This window comes from Grammomys surdaster, unplaced genomic scaffold, assembly GCF_004785775.1.
Source record: "Grammomys surdaster isolate TR1022 unplaced genomic scaffold, NIH_TR_1.0 373, whole genome shotgun sequence".
In the NCBI taxonomy this organism is placed as follows: domain Eukaryota; kingdom Metazoa; phylum Chordata; class Mammalia; order Rodentia; family Muridae; genus Grammomys; species Grammomys surdaster.
In genome coordinates, this window is record NW_021604792.1 from 10,385,520 (window position 1) to 10,412,277 (window position 26,758).

Below are 26,758 nucleotides of genomic sequence, written 5' to 3' on the forward strand. Positions count from 1 at the left end.
TTTTTTGTTTTTTTGTTTTTTTTCGAGACAGGGTTTCTCTGTATAGCCCTGGCTGTCCTGGAGCTCACTCAGTAAACCAGGCTTGCCTCAAACTAAGAAATCTGCCTGCCTCTGCCTCCCAAGTGCTGGGATTAAAGGCATATGCCATCATTGCCCGGCTGTATTGTTTCTTTAATTCAAGACTTGAAGTCTAATTAGCATCTCATGATGCTGGTTATATGTGAGTTAATGGTTTTGGGTTTCCTTATTTTACATAGGGACCTGGAACCCTGGAAATAACTGTTTGGATTAGGAGATTCTTAGATTATCTGGAACTCAGTTGCTACTCTAACTCCTACTTTTTCAGGGGGATAGAAAAGCAAGTCAGCATCCTTGAGAATTCAAGTTGTTTTGGTTCATGAGCAAACAAATCCAAATCTCCAGATTCGTTGCTGACAAGAAATAGAAATTTCAAGTAAAAGTGTATTTACAAAATATTTATGCTAAAATGTTCTCTGCATCCACATGGATGAAATCATAAAAATAAGTGTGTGTGTGTGTGTGTGTGTGTGTGTGTGTGTGTAATTTCCTTATGCTTTGTTTTCAAATATATGCCTGTGATATATCTTCATTGCAGTACACATGCAACTTTGTCCTTGCCCATCTTATAGGCACGACACATTTTTGGTTGAAGGTTTTTTAGGTGGGTTGTTGTCTTTATCTTTCCACTGAAAGTCCGGCCTGGCTACAAGAAAGGGCCACTTCAGGATACATATTTCCACTTCTGAAAGTCTCAGATAGAGTCTTAAACTCAAGTCCCTCTGGGGCCTCCCAGCATCTCAGGTCTCTGGCCCCTGCCAGCTGATCTCCCTGTTTTCTCCTCTGCTCTCCTTCCATATATGGTCTCCATCCCCTGACCTGCTCCCCTCCCCTTTGTTTCTCCTTCTGAGTAAGATTCAACCATCTTCCCTTGGGCTCTCTTTGTTTTTTGGCTTCTTTGGGTCTGATCATTAAAGCATAACTATCTTGTGATTTATGACTAATATCCACTTATAAATGAGTACATATCATGCATGCCCCTTTGGATATGCACTTACCTCACTCAGGATGATACTTTCTAGTTCCAACCATTTGCCTTCAAGTTCACAAACTCCTTGTTTTTAATGGCCGAGTGTGTTCCATTGTGTCATTGAATCACATTTTCTTTATTCTTCAGTTGATTGAGTTCAAGGTTGTTTCCAGTTTCTGGCTATTATATAGAAAGCTCCCATGAACATAGTTGAGCAAGTGTCCCTGTGGGGTGGTGCAGCATCTTTTGGGTATATGCCCAGGAGTGGTATAGGTGAGTCTTGAGGTAGAAGTAATCCCAGTCTTCTGAGAAATTGCAGAGTTGATTTCCAGAGTGGTTGTATAAGTTTACACTCCCACCAGCAGTGCAGGAGTGTTCTGCTTGCTCCGAACCCTTGCCAGCATGTGCTTTCATTTGAGTTTTTGATCTCAGCCATTCTGATGGGTGTAAGGAGGTTTTGGTTTCCCTGATGACTAAGAATCTTAAACATCATTTCTTCCTTTCTTTCCTTCCTTCTTTCTTTCTTTCTTTCTTTCTTTCTTTCTTTCTTTCTTTCTTTCTTTCTTTCTTTCTTAGAATATAAAATGCTATTTTATTTTTCTATTAAATTATTTTATGTATTTAGATTACAAAATCTGCCCCTCTTTTCCTGCCCCCAGTCCCTGAGTTCTTCACCCAACCCCTCCTCCCACCTATCAGAGGGTGCCACCCCACCTGCCCACCCACCATGACCTCACCCCACTAGCATCCCTCTTCACTGGGCATCAAGTCTCCACAGGATTAAGTGTATCCTCTCCCACTGAGGTCATACAAGGTTGTTCTCTGCTACACATGTGCCCGGGGCCAAGAAGCAGCTCATGTATGCCCCTTGGTTTTCGGTTTAGTCTCTGGGAGCTCTGAGGGGTCCAGGTTAGTTAACACTGTTGTTCTCATGGATTGCAATCCCCTTCAGCCCCTTCTGTCCTTCCTTTAATTCTTCCCTATTGGTCCCCAATCCCAATTCAATGGTTGGCTGTAAGTATCTACATTTGTCTCAGTCAGTTTCTAGTAAAGCCTCCCATAGGATAGCCTTGCCAGGCTCCTGTCTGCATTTATGATATGGCCACAGTAATAATGTCAGGGTTTTGTGTCTGTCCCTGGGATGGATGCCAAGTTGGGACAATCACTGGGTGGCTTTTCTGTCAGTCTCTTCTCCTTTTTTGTCCCTGCATTTTTATTTTAGGCAGGAATAATTATGGGTTAAAAATTTTGAAGATGGGTGAGTGGCCCCTTGTCTCAACTGGGGGTAATGTCTATCTACTGGAGGTTCCATCTCCCAATTGTTGGGCATTTCAGCAGTTTTACCACTCCTAGGCATATACCCAAAAGATGTTTCACCATACCAGAAGCACACATGTACCACTATATTTATAGCAGCCTTATTTGTAATAGCCAGAAGTTGGAAACATCCCAGATGTCCCTCAACCAAAGAATGGATACCAATATCATGATTCATTTATGCAATGGAATACTAGTCAGCTATTAAAAATGAATGAATTTTGCAGGCAAATGGATGGAACTAGAAAATGTCATCCTGAGTGAGGTAACCCAGACCCAAAAGGACATGCATGGTATGTGCTTACTGATAAGTGAGTATAAGCTCAAAAGTTCCTATGGTACAACCCACAGAACATAGGAAGCTTAACGAGAAGGAAGGCCCAAGTATGGATAACTGAAACCCACTTTGAAGGAGAACAAAATAATCATGGGAGGCAGAAGGAAGGAGAAAACTGAGTTGGAGAGGGAATGGGGTAGGAGAAAAGGAAGAACAGAATCAAGTGTGGGGAAGACAGGAGGGACACCCAGATGATCAGGAGAATGAATCAAAATACACAGCAGTAGGGGTTAAGGGGGAGGGGAAACCTCTAGAAAGCTCCAGAGACCTGGGCTGGGAGAGGATCCTAGGACTTAAAGAATCTTGAACATTTCTTTAGATGTTTCTTGACCATTTGAGATCATCTATTATGAATTCCATTTAGCCCTGTACCCCATTTTTAAAATGGATTATTTGGATTGTTGATGTTTACCTTCTTAAGTTCTTTATATATTTTGGATATTAGCCTCTGTCAGATGCAGAGTTAGTGAAGATCTTTTCCAAATCTGTAGGCTGTTGTTTTGTCCTAATGATAGTATACTTTAACTTACAGAAGCATTTCAGTTTCATTAGGTCCAATTTATTAATTCTTGACCTTACTTCCTGAGCCATTTGTGTTCTCTAAGCCAAGCTGTCTCCTGTACTGACAAGTTCAAGGCTGTTCCCCATTTTCTGTTCTATTAGATTTAGTGTATCTGGTTTTACCTTGATGTCTTTTATCCTTTTGGATGTGACTTTTGTGCAGGGTAATACGTATGAATCAATTTCCATTCTTCCACATGTAGACATCCAGTTAGATTAGCACTATTTGTTATGCGTTTCCTTTTTCATTATATTGATTTCATTGTAGTTTTGATTTCTTTGTCAAAAATCAAGTGTCCATGGGTGTGTGGGTTTATTTCTGGGTCTTCAATTCAATTCCATTGATCCACTTGTCTGTTTCTATACCAATACCATGAAGTGTTTATTACTATTGCTCTGTAGTATAGCCAGGGATAGTAATAACTCCAGAAGTTCTTTCCTTGTTCAGGATTGTTTTAGCTATACTGGGATTTTTGTTTTTCCATAGGATGCTGAGAATTGTTCTTTAAGAACAATTGTTCTAAAGAATTGTGTTGGAATTTTTATGAGGATTGAATTGAATCTGTAGATTGTCTTTGGTAAGATGGTCATATTCACTGTTAATCCTATGTATCTCTTAGTATGGAAGATCTTTCCATCTTCTGATGTCTTCCTCAATTTCTTTCTTCATAGACTTGAAGTTCTTGTCATACATATCTTTCTCTTGCTTGGTTAGGGTTACAACAAAATATTTTATATTATTTGTGGCTATTATGAAGGGAACTGTCTCCCTAACTTTTCTCAGCCCATTTATCACTTGTGTAGAAAAGGGCTACTGATTTCTTTGCATTAATTTTGTATCCTACTACTTTGCTGAAGGTGTTTTTCAGCTGTAGAAGTAGTAGACTTTTTGGTCACATATGTATACTATCATATTACCCATGAATAATTATACTTTCACTTCTTTCGTTCCAATTTTTATCCACTTGATCTCCTTTAGTTGTCTTATTTTTCTAGCTAGAACCTTAAGTACCATATTGAAGAAATAGGGAGAGAGTAGACAGCCTTGTCTGGTTTTAGTTGAAATGCTTTAATTTTCTCTCCATTTAATTTGATGTTGGCTGTTGGTTTTCTGCATATTGACTTTTTTTGTGTTTAGGTATGCATCCTGTATCCTTCCTTTCTGCAAGTCTTAAAATGAAGAGGTCCTAGATTTTATAGAACAGTTTTCAGCATCTACTGAAGATGATCACATGAGTTTTTCTTGCAGTTTGGATTATATTGGTGGATTTTCATGTATTGAACTACCTCCTGCATTCTTGGGATGAAGCCTACTTGACCATGTTGTATGATGTCTTCAATGTGTTCTTGGACTTAGTTTGTGAATACTCTATTGAGTTATTTTGCACCAATATTCATAAGGGAAGTAGGTCTGAAATTATCTTTTCTTCTTGTGTTTTTGTACAATGGTTTAGGTACAATGGTGACTGTGGCCTCATAAAATGAGTTTGGCAATGTTCCTTCTGTTTTTAAATTGTGGACTCATTTGATGAGCATTGGAATTAGTTCTTCTTTGAAAGTCTTGTAGAATTTTGCACTAAACCACCTGACCCTGGGTTTCTTTCTGGTTGGGGAAATTTTAACGACTGCTTCTATTTCCTTAGGAGTTAGAGGACTATTCAGATAGTTTACTTGATCTTGATTTAGCTTTGGTAAATACTATCTATCTGGAAAATCAGCATTTCACTTAGGTTTCTCAATTTTGTGGTGTACAGGCTTTTAAAATAAGACCTGATGATCTTTGAATTTCCTCAGTATCTGTTGTTATATCACCTTTTTCATTTTTGATTTTGTATATTTGGCTACATCTCTCTGTCTTTTCATTAGTTTGGTTAAGGGTTTGCCTGCCTTGTTGATTTTCTCAAATAACCAACTCTTGGTTTCCTTAATTCTTTGTATTGTTAGTTTTTTTCTACCTGATTAAATTTAGCCCTGAGTTTGATTATTTCCTGTCATCTACTCCTCCTTGGTATGTTTGCTTTTTTTTTTTTTAAATAGACACTTCAGATCTACTTTTAATTTGTATGAACTCTCCAGTTTCTTTATGAGGTCACTTAATGCTATGAACTTTCATCTTAGCACTGCTTTCATAGTATCATATTAGTGTGAGAATGTTTTGCCCTCATTTTTATTGAATTCTAGAAATTCTTTAATATCTTTTTAAATTTCTTCCCTAACCCAGTGATGAGTAATAAGCTGTTCACTTCCCATGAATATGTATGATTTATGTTGTTTCTGTTGTTGAAGTCCAGCTTTAATCCATGGTGATATGTAAGATGTTGAGATTATTTCAATCCTCTTGTATTTGTTGTATGGTCAATTTTGAAGAATTTTCTGTGACGTGGTGAAAAGAATGCACATACTTTTGTGTTTGGGTGAAATGTTCAATATGTATCTGTTAGGTCCATTTGAATCATAATCTCTGTAGTTTTGTTATTTCTCTGTTTAGTTTTTATCTTGATGACCTGTCCACTGGTGAGAGTGGGGTGATGCGACCTCCAACTACTAATGTCTGGAGTTTAATGTGTGATTTAAACTTTACTAATATTTCTTTCACAAATGTGGGTGCCCTCACATTTGGGGCACAGATGTTCAGAACTGAGATTTCCTCTTTGATTCTTTCTTTGATAAGTGTGAAGTGTCCTTCTCTGTCTCTTTTGATTGCTTTTGGTTTAAAAGTCTATTTTGTTAGATATTAGAAAAGATACTCCAGCTTGTTTCTTGGGTCTGTTCGCTTGGATAATCTTTTTCCAACACTATACTGAGATAATGACTATTTTTGTTGCTGAGATGTGTTACTTGTATACAGTAGAATGATGGGTTCTGTTTACTCTTCCATTTTGCTAGCCTGTGTCTTTTTACTGGAGGAATTAAGTACGTTGATGTTGAGAGATATTATGATGAATGATTGATGCTTCCTGTAATTTTGTTGTTGGGGTTGTTGTGTGTGTGTGTGTGTGTTTGTATTTCTCCTCTATTCATTTTTAATGCTGTCAAATTATTTATTTCTTGTGTTTTGTTGAGTTGGAGTTTTTTTTCTAGTATCCTTTATAGGGCTGAGTTAGTAAAAAGGTGTTGTTTAAATTTGGTTTTGTCATGGAATATCTTGTTTTTTTACAACTGTGGTGATTGAAAGTTTTGGTGAGTATAATAGTTGGGCTGCTGTCTGTGGTCACTAAGGGATTGCAAACCTCTGTCCAGGGTTTTCTAACTTTTAGAGTCTCAGTTGAGATCAGTTTTAATTCGAGTAGATCTGCCTTTATATGTTACTTGGGCTTTTCCCTTTGCTACTTTTAAATTGCTTTCTTTGTTCTTTATATTTAGTGTTTTGATTACTATGAGGCAGAGAATTTTCTTTTTTGGTATAATCTGTTTGGTGTTCCCTATGCTTCTTGTACCCTTATATGCATTTTTCTTTTGGTCAGGGAAATTTTCTTCTATGTTATTTTTGAGGATGTTTTCTTGGCCTTTGAGCAGGGAATCTTCTTCTATTCCTATTATTCATAGGTTTGGTCTTTTCATAATATCCCAAATTTCCTGGGTGTTTTGTGTTATGAACTTTTTAGATATTGCATTTTCTTTGACAGATATGTTGATTTCTCCTGTTGCATCTGCTCCATCCGAGATTCTCTCTTCCTTTTCCTGTACTCTGTTGATGGATGCATGCACTGTAGTTCTTGTTTTCTTTCCTAGATTTTCTATTTCTAGGATTGACTCAGCTTGTATTTTCTTTATTCCTTCTATTTCCATTTTCAGGTCTTAGACAGTTTTTACTAAAATCCTTCATCTGTTTGATTTATTTTCCTGTATGTCTTTATATTTATTTGCTTCTTTTAATGCCTCTACCTGTTTATGTGCATTTTCCTGTATTTCCTTAAGGGAAGGAAATGTCCTTTTAAAGGCCTCTATTATCTTTGCAAGATTAGATTTAAATATTTTTGTGCTTCAGTTTCATTAGGATATCCAGGATGTGTTCCAGGATATCTGGGTTCTGGTGGTGCCATATTGCTCCGAGTCTTGTTGACTGTGTTTCTATGCTGTCCTTTAAGCACCTGGTTTTCCCTGGTTTAGCTGGATGATGCTGATGGTAGCCGGAATTTTTAGGAAGGTGGGGGAAGCCATGGACTAGACATTTGAGGTCAGAGTGCCAGACTCTACTGGCTGTGTCTCAGGCAGACCTCACTCTACAGGATGTGTCCAGAGTGGACCTTACTCTGCAGACTGTGTCCCAGTTGGATCCAACTGGCATGGTGGGCAGATCTGACTGGGATGGGATTGGTGGAGCAGGGTTTGAAGCTTGTTAGTCTTGGGGCAACCTAAGGTTTCCACAGTAAGAAGGATGTCAGGGGTCCTCCAGACTGGAAAGCAAGTCCAGAGATAGACAGTGGGGCTCTGGGGACCATGTGCATCTCACCTCTGCAGACTATCCCAGGCAGACTGCTTGATTGCTTTTTGAAGTGATTTCAGGGTGAAACTGACCATGAAGTAAGAAGATAATGAACTGAGCACTTTGACAGGTAAAAGGGCATGACAAACTTCCTACTCAGTTCAATAAGTGGTGAATATTTTACATAATTCTGAGTCTGATGAGGGATAATTTAGCAAGGATTACCTTTCAAATGATGGTTACACTGATAAAGCATTGAGTGAAAGTGAAAGTGGTGATTTCGAAAAAGAAAGACACAGTGTTGGAAAAAGGGGGTGTGCCTGTTCCTCTCAACCAAGTGAAAGGGGAGATGCTGGTGTGGTTGATGAGGGTTGGGCTAGAAACTTTGTTTAGCAAATATGTATCTAAGGTTCAATGAGGATGATAAAGGGCCAGTGAGCATTCTAGGTCCTATCACTGAAAAAAGTATGAGCATAGATTTTTTTTCTCTCAGGAGTCCAGGCAGGGGAGTTAATTATGGTCCAGGACTCAGGTCTGGTGGTGCAACCAAACAAATTCTAGCTCAGCCTGAGCTACATTGTGATACCTCTTTATAGAAAAGCAAAGGTTGGTGATAAAGTTCACAGATTGATCATGGGCATTCCCAGAACACCACCAAACAAAATAATCATACTGAGACGTTGATACTATATAAACTATACACATTTTATTGTACTCAATTTGCCACCTTTGGGCATGTGGGGATACATACCCTTGAAGGCCTTATCTCAATCAGAAGACTATCACCTTCAAAAAGATCCCATGTGTCTCTTAAGTCAAGAACATTTAATAGAGACTACAGCATAGCTCCAAGTAGCATATGGATCCCTGTGGGCACTGTACATTACTTCAGATCCACAATTCCACTCTCCATGTCCTGCCTTCCAATCCCTGGTGTTTCACAAGCCTCTGCTTCTTAGAGTTAGGCTGGGTTGGAAACTTCATCTGGGTGGAATCATAAAGGATGGACTTGGGGCTGACATGTTTCACTTTGCATGACAGTCTCCAATTCATCCATGCTTCTCTGAGGGAGTTTATTACATATTTATGAGAAAGGGAGAAGATTCCAAAGACCCTGCTGTCTCTTGAGCAGTGAGTTTCCTCATGATAGACACTGTGTCCTGACACTTAGTGAGCAGTAGGCAGGAGTTTCCTGGGAGACACTACTGCACAGTTGGTTACATTGTAAGGATCTCTTTTGTGGGGTGAGTTGAGTGTGAGACATGGTTTCATTCTGTAGCTCAGGCTGATTTGAAACTCACTCACTATATAGCCCAGGTTGTCCAGAAATTCACTACTCAGCTTAAGATGACCTTACACTGGTGGTGATCCTCCTGCCTCACTCTGTGGGATGCTGGCATTATAGCAATAAAATATCATGCCTGACAGTCTTTACTTCACTTTAAAGGATAAAAGTATTCCCTTGAGTGTAGGTGCTACATTTTCTCTACTTTTTCTACTGTCAAACAAAGTACATTTTCTCTACTTTTTTAAAAATTTTTTACTGTGGTAAAGTGCATGAATGTATAGGGTTCTCTGGGCATTCTACAACCTCAATTTCTGAGAGCTGTGAGATTTTACTTTCTTGTAGATGTTTAATAATAAACAAATCACTCTGATATCAGAATACTAGAAAATTGGAAGTTTGACCATTCAATTTCTGTGTTGCAGGCAAACTAGTGGAAAGACACTGGTTCTGTTGTGGCATAAAATGCTATTATTTCATCACTGAGAAAAAAAAGTGGAATGGATGTGAACGGATCTGTCAGGGATGCAGCTTATCTCTTCTGAAGATAGATGATGAGGATGAACTGGTAACATAGAGTCTTGACATGCTTCTTTATCCTTAGAGTCTCTCTCTAACCCTTAGTTAATGAGATATGAGTCCAAGCAGGGGTTTATAAAGGGAGGCCTTCATGAGTTGTATGTGGTGTTTCTGTAATGTGAGCAAAAACTGTGCAGTAAGTTTTCTAGTTGACTCTTCCTGCTCCCTATTTAATGCCAGGATTTATTCTCAGTTATGAAGAGATATGTTACTAAAGAGACAGTAGGGTATTCATAATCTCCTCCCTTCCTCAGAAGTCTTCAAGAGAGTGCCTCAGAAAAGCATGTCTTTCCCTGATGAAGTTTAAGCATTTGTCTCAGCACAAATTGTGACTGACAGTTATGTGTCTCCGTAGAATGCCAACTAAAGTCCCAAAGGCAGATGCCTAGGGCTTGCTTTTTGGTACCCAGGAATGAGACTGCTTGAGATGAGTATTTGGATGACAACAGGCAGAGTTATTAACCATGGAGTCTATCTCCAAATTAGAAATTATGTAAGAACCATGCAACTAAATAGTTGTACCAGTTAACTCCTGTTGATTTTCATCAAATCTGTTCATAATATTTACTTCATAATATTCTCTGTGTCATAAAATGTCTATCTTTTGAAACTAATATTTAAAAAAAGTTATCTGTTTATGTTGATTACTAAGAAATTCTCTTCAAATGAGTAGATTATATTTTTTTTTGGAGAAATGCTCTTGCAGGATCATTTTGAACCCCCTGTCATTTAAAATATGGTAGAAGATTTATATATCACTTTAAAAGACATTTAAACAGTTATGTTACTAATTCTACAACATTATTATAATTTTTAATGTTAAATAATGATAGAAAGTTCCATTAGATACCTTATATATAGTTAAATTTAAACTTGTACTATAATATGTGTTCTGAAATTTAATTAGACATTATGCTACTTGGATGTCACATGTAAGACATACTAAATACTTCCAAATCTCTCCCCATGTCCTCCTGAACTTCTGTCACTTCTGAATATGAAGACCTTCTGAATATGAGACCTCCTCTCTGTAGAATAGAACTTAATACACAGCTTTCACATGGGAATTTTCATCTCAATGGATTTGTTTTGAACACAGGGTGTCACTTATGATGAATATTTTCCACATGCTTCTGCAGACTTTGAGAAAAAAATCATTTGAATAATTTCATAAAGTATCAGAAATTATTTAATGAGCCAGTGTGTAGTATGTACTTGGGGTCCTGAGCAGTAAGATTATGATTTCAAGGCCTGCCATAGCTATACAGTGAGACTTTGTCTAAGGAACACAGTCACAAATTATTTAATGAACTTAGTACCACCAGACACCTAAAGCTTTTAAATAACTTATGAAACTGACATTGGTTTGGACAGAAATGAGGTACTTGTGGGAAATCACTACAGAAAATGAATATGGGAGTTACTGAAGGGCTGGAGGTCAGGGCAACAGAAAACTGATGGAAATACATGATAAGCTTCCTGGTTGTTCTCTTACTACACTGATGGAAAATTTCAATAAGATGTATTGTTTTCTTTACAGAAGTTCCTTAAGCCCCAACTTTATCCAAAAAGCTATTGGATTGGATTGACACACAATAAAAGCAAAAGGGAATGGCAATGGATTGGCAATGGTTCTTCTAAACTGTGAGTTTCCAGAACCCCTCACACTCTAACACTGGTGCAGGAGTTGAGAGGATTGTGTGCAGAGGATTTCCTCTCATTTCACACTGCATCTCTTCCTCATTTTCAATGAAGCTCACTGGTAAGAAGGACTTGTATAAGTCAGTGTTTGAGCAAGTGTTACATGAGTAAGTGGAATGTTCTAGCAGCTGACAGGTAGTAATGTAATGCTGAACAAAGGTCACGGTTATGTGTTTTATGATGCAGGGGCACAAGCAAGTTAAAAGCTGAAGGTGACATGAAGTGAGGAGATCATCCTGACAGACACAATGAGTATGAGATTTTGTAGTTATATAACTTTGTCATTTATAAATTTAAAAAGACGATATGTACATAAACACACATATGTATAATATGTAATATATAGTATAATATATATATTTATATGTACTTATAAATATTTATACACTTATAAATAATTAAATATATTTAATATAATAAAATATAATTTTAATAATAAAATATATTTATGTATATTCATTTATATATTTTTACTTTCTCATTCAAGGTATTATAGTGTATAAAATCTAAAATTTATGTTCATTTCCAATGTAGTAGAAAAGTGTTCATTGATTTTCTTAATATTTCTTTGTCTAGTAATCTCTTTAAAAGGGATTTGACTTGCTTTTAATACCTGCACTTGGGAGACAACTAGAGAGATAGAGGTAGGTGGATCTTTGATTTCAAGGCCAACCTAGTCTGCTGAGCAAATTCCATGAAAACCAGGGCTGTAGAAAGAAATCCTGTCTTGAAAAACCATCACCACCAACAAGATGTAAAATAAAATAGAGAAAAAGAAAGAAATGTCATACATATGCAGAATGAAATTTGATCAAATTTGTCTTCTTTGTGCCCTATCAAGCTTCCCCTTCACGAGCCCTAACATGTTCACCTCTAACCCATGTCTTCTTAATTAACTGTCCATAGGTGCATGGCTTTAGTCTTTCTAGTAGAGCAAGGAAACCCACCATTGGCCACATTCTCATAAAGAATAAATCTTTTTCGAGCAGCTATCACCTAACAGTAGTGATTTGTTAAGGGTAGAGGGTCCTCCTCAATTGTACAGGATTTGGGATAGCTTGGTATGTGCAGGTCTCACATGGGTAACCACATCTGCTGGCAATTTGTGAGTGGTGGGATAGCCTTGTCATGTCTAGAAGACAGCATTTCTCTGGCCCTTACAATCTTCTTCTTCTTCTTGTTCTTGTTCTTCTTCTTGTTCTTCTTGTTCTTCTTGTTCTTCTTGTTCTTCTTGTTCTTCTTGTTCTTCTTCTTGTTCTTCTTGTTCTTGTTCTTCTTGTTCTTGTTCTTGTTCTTCTTCTTCTTCTTCTTCTTCTTCTTCTTCTTCTTCTTCTTCTTCTTGTTGTTGTTGTTGTTCTTCTTCTTCTTCTTCTTCTTCTTCTTCTTCTTCTTCTTCTTCTTCTTGTTCTTCTTGTTCTTCTTGTTCTTGTTCTTCTTGTTCTTCTTGTTCTTGTTCTTCTTCTTGTTCTTCTTCTTCTTCTTCTTCTTCTTCTTCTTCTTCTTCTTCTTCTTCTTCTTCTTCTTCTTCTTCTCTGATATTTCTTGAGTCTTAGTGATTGTGTCTAGGGAAGGAAGTTTGTGAAGTTGTCCCTTTTAGGACTGAGGCCCTTCTTATCAGCACTTTGACTAGTTCTACAGCTCTGTACTGTTTCCTGCTCACTTTGAAAAGATGGTTTTCTGACCAAGGCCAAGAGAAGCCCAGGTCTAGGGCATAAAGGCAAATATTAAGAGTGCAGTTAGATCTCCTGGCTACTTAGCAGGTTCCACCCTAGAGCTTGTGACCTCCACAGTCATTGTCTACGAATTTGTATTACAACACCAAACATGATATTCCTCATGTGGTAAAGGCCTCAACTCTGATAAGAAATCAGCTAGTTCTTCTATAACAATGGTAACACTGGGCACACCTTGCCTAGCAGGTCAGTATGGTGGCATGAAGGGTCCAGTCCTGGATAGAATCATTTGTATCTTTCTGCTGTGCAGCCTGCAGAACATCTTCTGGCCTTTAGAAAGCCAGCCCAAAGGACAATGATTTCTGATTGATTTGTGATGGATTTCTCCATGTCTTTAAGTCCAAGTCTGTGTTGGCTTTAGTAGTAGGTTTTTGCCATGTAATTGTGGTTTTTTATAAGATGATCAGGGCAATGTTAATAGCTTATGATATTCTGGAGCCCTCTGTGTTCTCCCTGACCAATAATTGCTCTGAATGTATCCTTTGCCTTGCACTTTAATTTTCATTTAATAAGTCATGTTTTCTGTGGTGCTAACTTCTTTTCAAAGTTATATTTTGATTTTTAATTATATCATTTAGCTAATATCCACTTATTAGTGAGTACATACCATGCAGACATTTTTTAAGTAGAATATATTTTGATCAAATTTTCTACCCCCTAAATCCTCTCAGACTGTTCCCACTTCTCTACCCATCTAATATCATGTTGTTTGAACTCTCTGTCTTTCCCACAATTAAAAACAAAAAGGTTAAAATTAAATCCAATAAACAAACAAAAAAACAGTAAGAGAATAATACTGAAAAGAAACAACCCCCAACCATGAAAAATAAGGGGTGTTTTGTCTTGGTCCACTATGAGCTTACTATCTAATGGGTTTTGATGAGGTCTTTTAATACATTCTTAGTTTTGGTTAGTCTACCATTTATCCCCTTAATTCTTCATTCTCCAGAATTCATCCCACATTTTAATTTTAACACTTAGATTCCCCTTCTACTTTCATATTACATATTTATTATTCATTTTGCTAATTGATGCTTTAGGAATACTAAATACTGAAATATCTCCCTAGAAATTCTATACTTCTTAAATAACATTGTTATCTGATTATAAATTTGTCTTTATAGGATTTAAAACTCATTTATGTTTTTTTATTTACTTACTATTTTTCCCAATCTGCTTTTATACTACTTTAATTCCATGCAAATATTAAAGTCAGTCCTAGGTTGAAGAACTAGAAATACAATAGTTGCAAATAGTCAAGGAACAAGCAAGGCAATAAACACAAATAGTCAAAGAACAAGTAAGGCAATAAACAAAGTCCCATGATCACTGTTTCTAAGGACTTATCAGGATGACTAAAATATCTGAGCCTACTTACCTGTCTTAGCCCAAAGTCATTTTCATGCCTGAAGCCTACTTTTTTGTTCTAGCCTAAGACTTAGATTCCTGCCTGAAATTACTTCTTTGTTCTAGCCTAAGATTTAGATCCTTGCCTGAAATTACTTCTTTGTTCTAGCCTAATGTCAGATTCCTGCCTGAAGCCCATTTTGTTGTCCGGGCCAATGTCAGACTCCTGCCAAGCAGCCCATTTTCTTGCCCTTGGCCAATGTCATATTCCTGCCAAGCAGCCCCAAAAGCTCTCCATATCTCCCCCTTTTTTATGCATAAACAAGACTGAGCCTGGCTTAAGTCCTTCTGACAAGAATGCTTTCCTTACCAGTTGTGGAATATGCATTATCAAAAGCAATGCCCTTCTGTCTTAGGTTGGTAAGGCTCTGTGCAGAATCTTATTCTTCCTTGACTTGTCAGACTGTTAAACTAATAATTCTGTCTGGGGGGCAGTCAGTTTCAAGCCACATACTTTGGCTGGCCACATGTTGATGTTGTTAAAGACAAGCTTTAACATGATAGGCAAGAATAAAAATATTCCCAGGACAAGCATGGTCAATCTATATATGCCATTCTTGACACTTGACCAAAATGGAAATACTGACCTGAGGCCGTGGATAATTTTATCAGCAGTATCTGCTGTATCAAAGCTTAGCAGAGAAGCATTCTTTAAATTCATAAGCTCACTATGCAAAGTTAAACATCCAGAGATGTGTTAGAATTATTCCAGATACACTGAAAGTGTCTTTAAGCTTTTTCCTAATTATAATAGCTATCATTGCAAATTTTAGAAGTAATACAAATCCATTAGTATTTGGCATGACACTAGAGATAGATCCTTCCTTTTAAATTCTGAACCTTCTTCCAATAATTTGAATAGGATAAAGAGCATCAATTTGTTGTTCCAAATGCCTATTTAAATCCTCTTGACTACTCAACACATTAGTAACATGTTTTTGCTAAATGATTAACAAAGTAGTTGTCTTAACTTCTCTTGTCAAAGCAATTGCAGAAGCAGTGGTGCTAGCAGTTAATGTAATTAAAGCTGTTATATCAGCAATAATCAAGCCCACTACCCTCTTGCTTCTCCTTAAAGCCTGACTTACTTCTTCCAGTACTTGCAAGCTTTTTTCAGAATACCAAGGTCCTGTAATACTTAGGGCAATAAAACAAAAGCTGGTTAATAGACCACCTTAATAGACCTGCCAGGCTTCAGCACACACACACAATAAGAAAGTGTACAATCAATACAACTTACATTGAATACTGTAGAGGAAACAGAAGTAATTTTAACATGACAATTAAAAGAGCCTCAACACATGCACTAATCCTTGTTTGAAATTCAGAACCTGTCCCAACATTATCTCTTGCTAACATAACATCATAGAGAACTGCAGCTAACTTCCAAATATGTCTCTGAAAATGTCCAGATCCAACCTCCCAAATGAAGACGGTTATTTCCAATATGGTATTGATCTATAGACCAGTCTATGATTGAGTCAGAATAACTGGTCACCTTTAAGAAAAATACAAGTCATTATAATTTCTCTTTTTAATTCTCTGTCCCACAAGGTCTAAAAACTTGAGACAAGGCAGCTTGTCCCATCTGGAATATAGGCAAGCAAAAGTGGGTCAGGAGCATATGTCCAATACAGATTCCTAGTAACCATTGTCAGGGCACTCAGCAAGCTCACAGGGCAGTAGCATCATTCTTTGTCTCAGCATCAGCATGTCTCACTAATCACTCTGGCAGCCACCATGCTTCTTCAGCATCCTGGAGAAAAAAACACAAATATGCCCTCTTCCCCATATTAAATACCTGATCGGGATCATGCCAACTGCCAGTAAGTGGATCCTTCCATTTCACCTAGGCAAAAGTATGTCTAGACTCTCAGCACAGAGTTCCTTGGCATCCAAATTTTTTAAACTTTAAAATAAAAAGTACATGATTTAAATAAATTTATGGTGTACTGGGATATACCTCCACATTTTTTATTTTATGAAGATATGGTTTTATAGTTCCATGGGCCAGTTCCACAATACCTTGTCCTTGAAGATTATAAGGAATCCTAGTAATAAGGGTAATATTAAATTTTGGACATAAAGTCTCAAATGTTTGACTGCAATAGAGAGTTTCATTGTCTGTTTTAATCTGATTTGGAACAGTCAACACAGAAAAATGATGTAGGCAGTAAGTAATTACATTTTTATTTGCTTCTCCTGTTAAAGCAGCTGCAAATATAAGGCCAAAGAGGGTGTCAATAGTCACATGCAGATAGTTCCTTTTTTTTTCTTTTTTCCTTGGGTATTCTACTTATTTACATTTTAGATGTTATCCCCTTCCCTATTTCCCCTCACCAGAAACCCCCATCCCATCCCCTCTCTTCCTGCTTTTATGAGGGTGTGCCCCCACCCACCCACCCACCCACTCCTGGCCACTTTGCTGAAGTTGTTTATCAGGTATAGGAGTTCTCTTTTGGAAGTTTTGGGGTCACTTAAGTATACTACATATCATCTGTAAATAGTGGTATTTCGACTTCTTCCTTTTCTATTTGTAGCCCTTTGACCTCCTTTTGTTGTCTAATTACTCTGATTAAGACTTCAAGTACAATATTGAATATACAGGGAGGGAGTGGGCAGCCTTGTCTAGTCCCGGATTTTAGTAGGATTGCTTCAAGTTTCTCTCCATTTAGTTTGATGTTGGTTACTGTTTGCTGTATGTTGCTTTTACTAAGTTTAGTTATGGACCTTCAATTCCTGATCTTTCCAATACTTTTACCATGAAGGGGTGTTGAATTTTGTCAAATGCTTTCTCAGAATCTAGTGAGATGATCATGTGGTTTTTATCTTTTAGTTTGTTTGTTTGAAATTAATTTTTTATTGGATATTTTATTTACATTTCAGATATTATTTCTTTTCCCCATTTCCCTCCCACCCAGAAACCTCTATCCCATCCCCTTTCCTCTTGCTTCTATGAGGATGTGCCCCCACCCACCCACTCCCACCTTGAGGCCCTTAAATTTTCCCACACTGGGGCATCCAGCCTTCACAGGACCAAGGACCTCCTCTCTCACCTATGCCCAACAGGGCTATGCTCCACTATATATATACAGCTGGAGTCATGGGTCCCTCTCTATGTGCTCTCAGGCTGGTGATTTAGGTATGGGCCTTGAATTCCTGATATTTCTAGGACTTTTACTATGAAGGGATTTTGAATTTTGTCAAATGCATTCTCAGAATCTAGTGAGATGATCATATGTATTTTTTCTTTGAGTTTGTTTATGTAATGGATTATGTTGATGGATTTCCTTATATTGAACAATCCCTGAATTCCTGGGATAAAGCCTACTTGAACATGATGGATGATCATTTTGATGTGTTCTTAGATTCGGTTTGCCAGAATTTTATTGAGTATTTTTGTATCGATATTCATAAGGGAGATTGATCTGAAGTTCTCTTTCTTTGTTGGATCTTTGTGTGGCTTAGGTATGAGCATAATTGTGGCTTCATAAAACGAATTAGGTAGTGTTCCTTCTGTTTCTATTTTGTTGGATAGTTTGAAGAGAATTTGTATTAGGTCTTCTGGTCTGATAGAACTCTGCACTAAAACCATGTGGTCCTGGGCTTATTTTGGTGGGGAGACTTTTAATGACTGCTGCTATTTCTTTAGGAGTTATGAGACTGTTTCAATGGTTTATCTGCTTCTGATTTAACTTTGGTACCTGGTATCTGTCTACAAAGTTTTCCATTTCATTCAGATTTTCCAGTTTTGTTGAGTATAGGCTTTTGTAGTAGGATCTGATGATTTTTTGTGTTTCCTCAGTTTCTGTTGTTATGTCTCCTTTTTCAGTTCTGATTTTATTAATTTGGATACTGTCTCTGTGCCCTCTGGTTAGTTTGGCTAAAGGTTTATCTATCTTGTTGATTTTCTCAAAGAACCAGCTCATTGTTTTGTTAATACTTTGTATACTTCTTTTTGTTTCTATTTGGTTGACTTCAGCCCTCAGTTTGATTATTTCTTGGCTTGTATTCCTCTTTGGTGTATTTGCTTCATTTTGTTCTAGAGCTTTCAGGTGTGCTGTCAAGCCACTAGTGTATGCTCTCTCCACAGTTTCTTTTTGTAGGCACTAAGAGCTATTGTTTTTCCCTCTTAGCACTGCTTTCATTGTGTCCCATAAGTTTTGATATGATGTGCCTTAATTTTCATTAAGTTTTAATAAGTCTTTAATTTCTTTCTTGATTTCTTTCTTAACACTTTCTTTCTTATCACTGAGTAGAGCATTGTTCAGTTTCCACACGTATGTCGGCTGTCCATTGTTTTTGTTATTATTGAAGACCAACCTTAGTTTGTGGTGATCTGATAGGATGCAAGGGATTGTTTCAATTTTTTGTATCTGTTGAGGTCTGTTTTCTGACTAATTGTATGGTTTATTTTGGAGAATGTACCATGAGGTCCTGAGAAAAAGTTATATTCTTTTGTTTTAGGATGCAATGTTATAGATATCTGTTAATCCATTTGTTTAATAACTTTTGTTAGTTTCACAGTGACTCTGTTTAGTTTCTGTGTACACAATCAGTCCATTGACGAGAGTGGGCTGTTGAAGTCTCCCACTATTTTTGTGTGAGGTATAATGTGTTCTTTGAGCTTTAGTAAACTTTCTTTTATGAATACGGGTGCCCTTGCATTTGGAGCATAGATGTTCAGAATTGAAATTGCATCTTAGTTGATTTTTCCTTTGATGAGTATTAAGTTTCTTTCTTTATCTTTTTTGGTAACTTTTGGTTGAAAGTTGATTTTATTCAATGTTAGAATGACTACTCTAGCTTATTTCTTGAGACCATTTCCTTGGAAATGTTTCCATGAAAATTGTTTTCCAGCCTTTTACTGTGAGGTAGTGTCTGTCTTTGTCACTTTTTTGAGTTTCCTGTATGCAGCAAAATGCTGGACTCTGTTTACATATCCAGTCTGTTAGTCTATGTCTTTTTATTGGGGAATTGAGTCCATTGATGTTAAAAGATATTAAGGAAAAGTGATTGTTGCTTCTTGTTATTTTTGTTATTAAATGTGGAATTCTGTTTATGTGGCTTTTGTCTTTTGGGTTTGTTGGAAGATTATTTTCTTGCTTTTTCTAGGTTGTAGTTTCCCTCCTTGTATTGAAGTTTTTCATGTATCATCCTTTGCAGGATTGGGTTTGTGGAAAGATATTGTGTAAATTTGGTTTTGTCATGGAATATCTTGGTTTCTCCATCTGTGGTAATTGAGAGTTTCTCTGGGTTTAGTAGTCTGGGTTGACATTTGTGTTTTCTTAGAGTCTGTATGATGTCTGTTCAAGATCTTTTTGCTTTTATAGACTTTGATGAGAAGTCTGGTGTAATTCTTATAGGTCTTCCTTTATATGTTGATCTTTTTCCATTATTGTTTTAAACAAATTTTCTTTGTTTTGTGAATTTGATGTTTCGATTATTATGTGACTAGAGGAATTTCTTTTCTGGTTTAGTCTCTTTGAATATCTGTAGGCTTTTTGTATGTTCATGGGCATCTCTTTCTTTAGGTTAGGGAAGTTCTCTTCTATAATTTTGTTGACGGTATTTACTGTCCCTTTAAGTTGGGAATCTTTGCTCTCATCTATACCTATTATCCTTAGGTTTGGTCTTCTCATTGTGTCCTGGATTTCCTGGATGTTTTAGGTTAGGAGCTTTGTGCATTTTGCATTTTCTTTGACAGTTGTGTCAATGTTTTCCATGGTATCTTCTGCACCTGAGATTCTCTTTTATATCTGTTGTATTTTGTTGTATTCTTGTATTCTTTCCGAGGTCTTCTATCTCCGGGGTAGTCTCCCTTTGTGATTTCTTTATTGTTTCTACTTCCATTTTTAGATCCTGGATTGTTTGTTTAATTATTTCATGTGTTTTTGTTGTGTTTTCTTGTAATTCTCTAAGGGATGTTTTTTGTTGTTTCCTCTTTAAGGGATTCTACCTGTTTATCTGTATTCTCCAGTGTTTCTTTAAGGGAGTTATTTATGTCTTTCTTAAAGTCCTCTATCATCATTATGAGAAGTGATTTTAAATCTGAATATTGCTTTTCTGGTGTAATGGAGTGTGCAGGACCTGCTATGGTGGGAGAACTGTGTTCTGATGATGCCAAGTAACCTTGGTTTTTGTTGCTTATGTTCTTGTTCTTGCCTTTCTCCATCTAGTTATCTCTATTGCTACCTGCACTCACTGTCACTGACTGAAGCCTGTCTGTCCTGTTATCTTGGTTGTGTCAGAACTCCTCAAGGTCCAGCTGTCTCTGTGATCCTGAGCTCCTAGGTGTAAGAGCTCCTGGAAGTTAGGCTGACTCTGGGATCCTGAAATCCTATGTTCCTGTGCGTGTTAGAACTGTTGGGAGTTCAGCTTCCTCAGTGTGTTGTGCGACTGTGTGCAGATCTATGATCCTGGTCATGTTAGACCTCCTGGGAGTCCAGCTTCCTCAACTGCTCTGAGTGCAGCAGATCTTCCACTGCTCTGTGTGCAGTGGACCCTCTAGGATGGGTGATGATATGGTATCTTCACAGGTGCAGACCAGCTAGGGGTCTGCCACAGCAGAAAGGACCAGGAAGAGCTCATTTATATTTTGTAGTTGTGTTGATTTCAGGATTCCTGTTAACCAGCAGGCATTTGAACTCTTCATCCTCATTTCTCTAGGTGTTGTGGTTTTAGGCAGGTGTGACTGTGTCTATACTATTATTTTTCTCTTAAAAGATATTAACTAAACTTATTTGCAGTTTACATGTGGTAGTGTTCTGCAGTTCTAAGTGGTCCTGATAGATTTTGTTCATGATGTCATTTTCTGTGTGGCGTTCATTGGATTTCTTCTACAGTAGATGAATAAACTATTTGAGGCATGGTAACCACATTCGTAACTTTCACCAGAATCTTTCATTTAGTGCCTGGGAACATGGAATGTTCTTTCATTTCTATTTAAATGTGTTCCTATATGTGTGGACACCTAAGTTCCAAATATGCAGAAAAAGTAACATCTCTCTCCTCCAAGAACACTTTCAAGCTATTTTTTCACAAAGAAGGCCAGAGTATGGATGGCCTTACAAGTTATATTAATATGTTGAAACCATACAGATTAGTAATGTTATAATTAATTCTGGTTTTCTAAAGTAAGGATCATTTCACCTAGGCTAGTGCCAATTTACTTGACTCTATATTCAAGTCTTTGGATTTCTCCTGTTTTCTACAGTGATTGGTCACAGAGTTAATAAATGTTTTTGTAGCCTGAGAGTGAGCTTGGCAGGTGGTAACATTTGATATGGTGTACCAGGAACTGAGATGATGCCTCCATCCAGGGTAAGAGATATTTGTGGACCTTGATTCTGCTTCAGTACTGTTCCTTGATGATGATGTTGCTAGGGCTAGAACCAAGTGTTTAGTAAGGATGTCCAGCGGTCAGAAATCTTCTGTAACTACCACAAGTATTGTCTTTTGGTATGCATGTTGTGGTTATCTGCTTCCTCGCTCTCAGCATGTCCAGATGCCACTCACTGTACAGCAGGCTTGCTGAACACCTTCTCTGAAGTTCTACAATGAATTATCTCTTTTAGATGATCTTAGCTTGAGTACATACATTTATTTGGAGTGAGTTTGTATTCAAAAACCTTGACTTGAGGTGAACCAGGGGTATATATGGACCTTGGAGAGTGGGAAGGGTTTTTGAGGGTAGATGAAAATCATTGGCTAGAGTTTAAATTCTGTGAATGCCTAATTTGTATTGTGAGAGATTACAGAAATTTCAGGTACTTGCTGGGTAAGTTCTTATCAGGAGGGGAGGAAGTTTGTAGGTCTGCCAAGGAGTACTTAATGTTTCCTAGGTAGAGGGTTTGAGGAGTCAGGATCCCCAGACATGGTCAGAGGAGGGGAAACCCTGCTGATAATCAGAGCTTTTCATTTTGTTCCAAGCTCAGATGAACTATCAGGTTATGGTAGACTTATAGGAGGGTTTCCCCATATTTTCTCCAGTGGGAAGCTGCTTGTCTATCAATTACACTGTTAGCTTCTAATGTACCTACTGAACAACTGTGAGCCTAACTTGTGTTTCTTGTGTAGAAGTCTAGGCAGAGTTCACCATGGTGGTAAAGTTAAGAGGCCATGATTCTGAATTTGTACTTACTGTGTATCTGTGAATAGTTACTGTCCGTTGGGTCTTTTCCTCTTTTCTTATGTTCAACACAATGCTTTATTTATTGTAGTCTTAATTATATCTCATGTATGACTAATGTGTCTTCTCATTTCCACTGTGTCTTCCTTGTTGTGCTTATGCTTCACAGCCCTCTTAGTTTCATTTATCTTCTCTTTTTGGTCCTATGGTGTATATAAGTACTCTACTTCTTTCTACAGTGGGAGGTATTAGAAGAGACGTCTGACAGGCTTCCTGGCTCTGCTGCCAAGTTCCCGCACTAACCCACTTTCTCTTGGCAACCTCTCATTGAGGCTGGAGCTCCTGAGCTCGTTCCACTGGGTTTCTCTCTCTCTAACTTGACCCCGTAGTGCCCAGTCACTGTGCTTCCAGCTCTGGTTCTCTCATCCCTGGAACCACTAATTCCTTCACAGCCATAACCACCCAGTTGTAGGAGGACCCACCTTCCAGTAACCCAGTAAATCAAAAGTCCAGATGCTTAAAGTTAACCAATGGATTTATATATGTCAATAAAATCTCAATACACAAATTTCAATGTACAATTTGGAAAGTTATCCCAATTTCCCTAACCTTTACATTTCTTATCTACTTATTTACTTGAAACCAGGCAGGTCCACATCTGCCATTTTGCCTTTCTTCCTCTGTGATTCTTCCTGTGTTCCTAGCTATACCACCCTTAGTTCCATCTCCTTTTACCCTATCCAATCACAGGTCTCCCACTGCAAATAGCTTGGAAAGAGCAATTTCTGCCACACTCCCAGTATTAAATCTAAGGCTCAAGAAAAGTGATCTTGGGTTATTCCAGCACAAGTGAAGAATGACTACGTAGCCAGACATGTATCATAGCCCCTGACCTCCTCCATCTTTGAACTAGAGAAAAGATGTTCATTTTTCACAAGCCAGAAATGCAAGGAAGCATATTGGGCTGCTGTATATGCAGAGCCAAGTCCTCCAGCTCTCAGTTCATGGACAGAAAAGGACTTCCAGAGATGTCCTGGGTTGCATGAGACTCACTCAGGAGACATCTGTAATGCCTGTGTGCTGCTTGTGAAAAGATGGAATAAGTTGCAAGATTCAAAAAAAAAAAAATGGAATCATGTGGTAGATGCAAGAGCAGGCCCCAGTCTAAAAACAATGTTAACCCCAATGAAAGTGAAAATCCTATCTGGAAACAGGATGAAAAACAACCAGATCAGTAAACTACAGAAGGAATATAAACAGCACAATTCTGATGGTCACTGAACCACCTCAAATGTCTCTCCAGCTCAGTCTCCATGCTATAGTAAACAGTCAAATGAGGGCTCAGATACAGAGATGGCTTCCAGCTCTAATAGAACTCCAATTTTTTTCTTCTTAGATCTTACCTACTGAAAAAGACAGAAAATAAGTTGTGGGATCATCTATAAAGGCTGTCTTAGGTTAGTCCTCATTGACACTCATCTCTTCAAGCTTTTCTGCAGTAGTAAGAAAGCAGCTGCCAAGAAGCCTGAGAAGCAGAAGCCAGCCCCTCTGCCTATCTCCACTCAGGAGTGATGATTGAGGTTCATTTAGAAGAGAACAAAAGCAATTTATCCTTTGAAAAGACCACAAAACAAACTGACCCTCTTATTTTTAACTTGGATACCTACTATTCTGCCAAAGACATTTTCTAGAATAGTTTTTAATGGATTCCTCTCCTTACCCTTCATCCAACAAACTCTGAAGCCAGTCTCTAGCTTGCTGTAAGAAAAAGAAGTGTACATAATATTTAAGATGCAGTGTATTTCACAGGAAAGCTGAATGCTGCTGTAAAGTGCTCTTTAAGTCTTTTTTTTTAAAGAATATTCCCTCTAATGAACGGAATTAGGGGAATTTCAAAGATGGGATTTGTTGTATGATATTCTATACAGTCTTTCTGTGGAGAGGCAATGGTTGGGGTACTTTTAAATGGGTAACTACACTTGTTTTCCCTCATGATAATTTGTCATAACTCAGTAACATGACCTGCTCCTAGAAGGTACTTAAAAAATTTAAATACTAAGGTGTTGCCAAGGTTCTGATGATTCCAATCTGTTCTACTGATTATTAAGCAGAATATACTGAGTTTTCTGCAAATAGCTTGAAGAAGGAAGCAATTTCTGAATACACAAGTAGCATCTTGTCACCTCCCTTTATCTTCGTATTGATAAAAGACTTTATGTGGATCTTGTAAAACAGAACTATATCCCCTTCTGGGGAAGGCCTACCTCTAGGATGAGGAAGGTCCTATAGGGATAGTACCAAAGCATCTCCACAAGAGGACACATGTGGTTAGAAACTACTTAATCAGAGTGTAAGTCCTGGGGATGCATGGGGCACAGTTGATGCTGCTTGAGACATATGATTAAGACATTTCTTAGAGGGCTTACAGTATGTACATAATTGCATTGATGTTAACACGATTGTCTGGGATTCACTGAAATCCACATGATTCAGTTCTAGCTCTGAATTACTTCAGTTGACCTTTGAGGAGATTTCATCTATAGGGTAGCTTTTTGCTTTATCTCAGACCTTATTAGGGTTTGAGGATTTGTTGTTTTTATCCCATTATTTAAAGTCCACTAGAAGAGAAGAGTTTTGTGTTGAGGCTAAGTTGGTTGTTTGGGTTGGCTCCTTGTCATCAAGATAGCTGAATGGAGCTCCACACCTCTAGATCTCAATGATTCCCTTGGCTTCTCAGTGTAATCCAATTGAAGTTGTCTAATTGCCTCTTCTCAAAGTTCCTGAAAAACAACAGTGCCACTTGAGACCTCATAGAGGAGGTGTACATGGCTGCCTTAGTATTCTATTACCAATGATTATTTTAGAAACTGAATTTGGCTACCTGCCAAGAAACCAAATAACCCAATCAAACAATGGTGTATAGAACTAAACAGAGAATTCACAACAAAGGAATCTCCAGTGGCTGAAAAGCACTTAAAGAAATGTTCAAAGTCCTTAGTCATCAGGGAAATGCAAATCAAAATGACCCTGAGATTCCCCCACCACCAGGCAGAATGGCTAAGATAAAAACTCAGGTGATATTATATGTTTTTGAGAATGTGGAGAAGGAGGAACACTCCTCCATACCTGGTGGGATTGCAAACTGGCAAAACCACTCTGGAAATCAGTCTGGAGCTCCTCAGAAAATTAGAAATAGATCTACCTGAAGACCCACCTATAACACTCTTGGGCATATACCCAAAAGGTATCCCACCATGCCACAGGGGCCCATGCACCTCTATGTTCATAGTAGCCTAATTTGTGATAGCCAGAAGCTGGAAACAACCCAGATGTCCCACAATAGAAGAATGGATACAGAAAATGTGGTTAATCTATATAATGGAATATTACTCAGCTATTAAGAATGTGGCCATCATGACTTTTGCAGGCAAATGAATGGAACTAGAAAATAACATTCTGAGCGAGGGAAATCAGACCCAAAAGGATATGCATGATATGTACTCATTAATAAGTGAATATTAGCTCAAAAAGTACAGAATTCCCAGAATACAATACACAGAACTCAAGAAGACAATCTAAAGAACTCAACAATCTAAAGGATCCAAGTGAGGATACCTCAGTCTTACTTCGGAGGGAGAAGAAAGCAATCACAGGAGAGGGGTGAGGGATGGATCTAAGTGGGAAAGGTGACAAGGAGGGGAAAAAGAGAACCGGATCAGGTATTGGGGTGGGAAGGAACATGACTGAAGCCCCGAGGGCCAGCAGAAAAAGTCAAAACAGCCAACTTCAGGAGATGGGGTGGGGGTGGGCCCTCTAGAACATACCAGAAACCTGGTATGTGTGAGACTCTCAGGACTCGACAGGAGGGACCTTAGATGAAATGCCCTACAGTGGGGAGAGGGAACTTGTAGAATCCACATCCAGTAAAAAGACAGGGCATCAAGTGGAGTGATGAAGCTATTATCCCACCGTCAAAAACTCTGACCCAGAATTGTTCCTGTCTGAAAGAACTGCAGGAACAAAAATGGAGAAGAGCCTGAGGGAAAGGAGGTCCAGTGACAGGCTGAAATTGAGATTCATTTGAGGTGGAGGCCCCAAGGCCTGACACTATTATTGATGCTATGGTGTACTTACAAACAGGGGCTTATCATGACTGCCCTCTGAAAGGTCCAACAAACAGCTGAAAGAGTCAGATGCAGGTATTTATACCCAATCAATGAACAGAAGCTGCTA

The 26,758-nt window shown here is 38.0% G+C and overlaps 1 protein-coding gene and 1 pseudogene across 1 annotated transcript in view; both read left to right on the plus strand.

Annotated features, from left to right (window-relative positions):
* The window catches only part of LOC114632421 (killer cell lectin-like receptor 2), a 31,663-nt gene that overhangs the window by 2,867 nt on the left and 2,038 nt on the right, over positions 1-26,758 (plus strand). The window contains 2 exon segments of the mRNA XM_028780927.1: positions 9,400-9,542; positions 11,094-11,197. Of these exon segments, the coding sequence (XP_028636760.1) occupies positions 9,400-9,542; positions 11,094-11,197 (247 nt within the window).
* On the plus strand, positions 23,446-24,161 carry LOC114632460 (annotated as a pseudogene).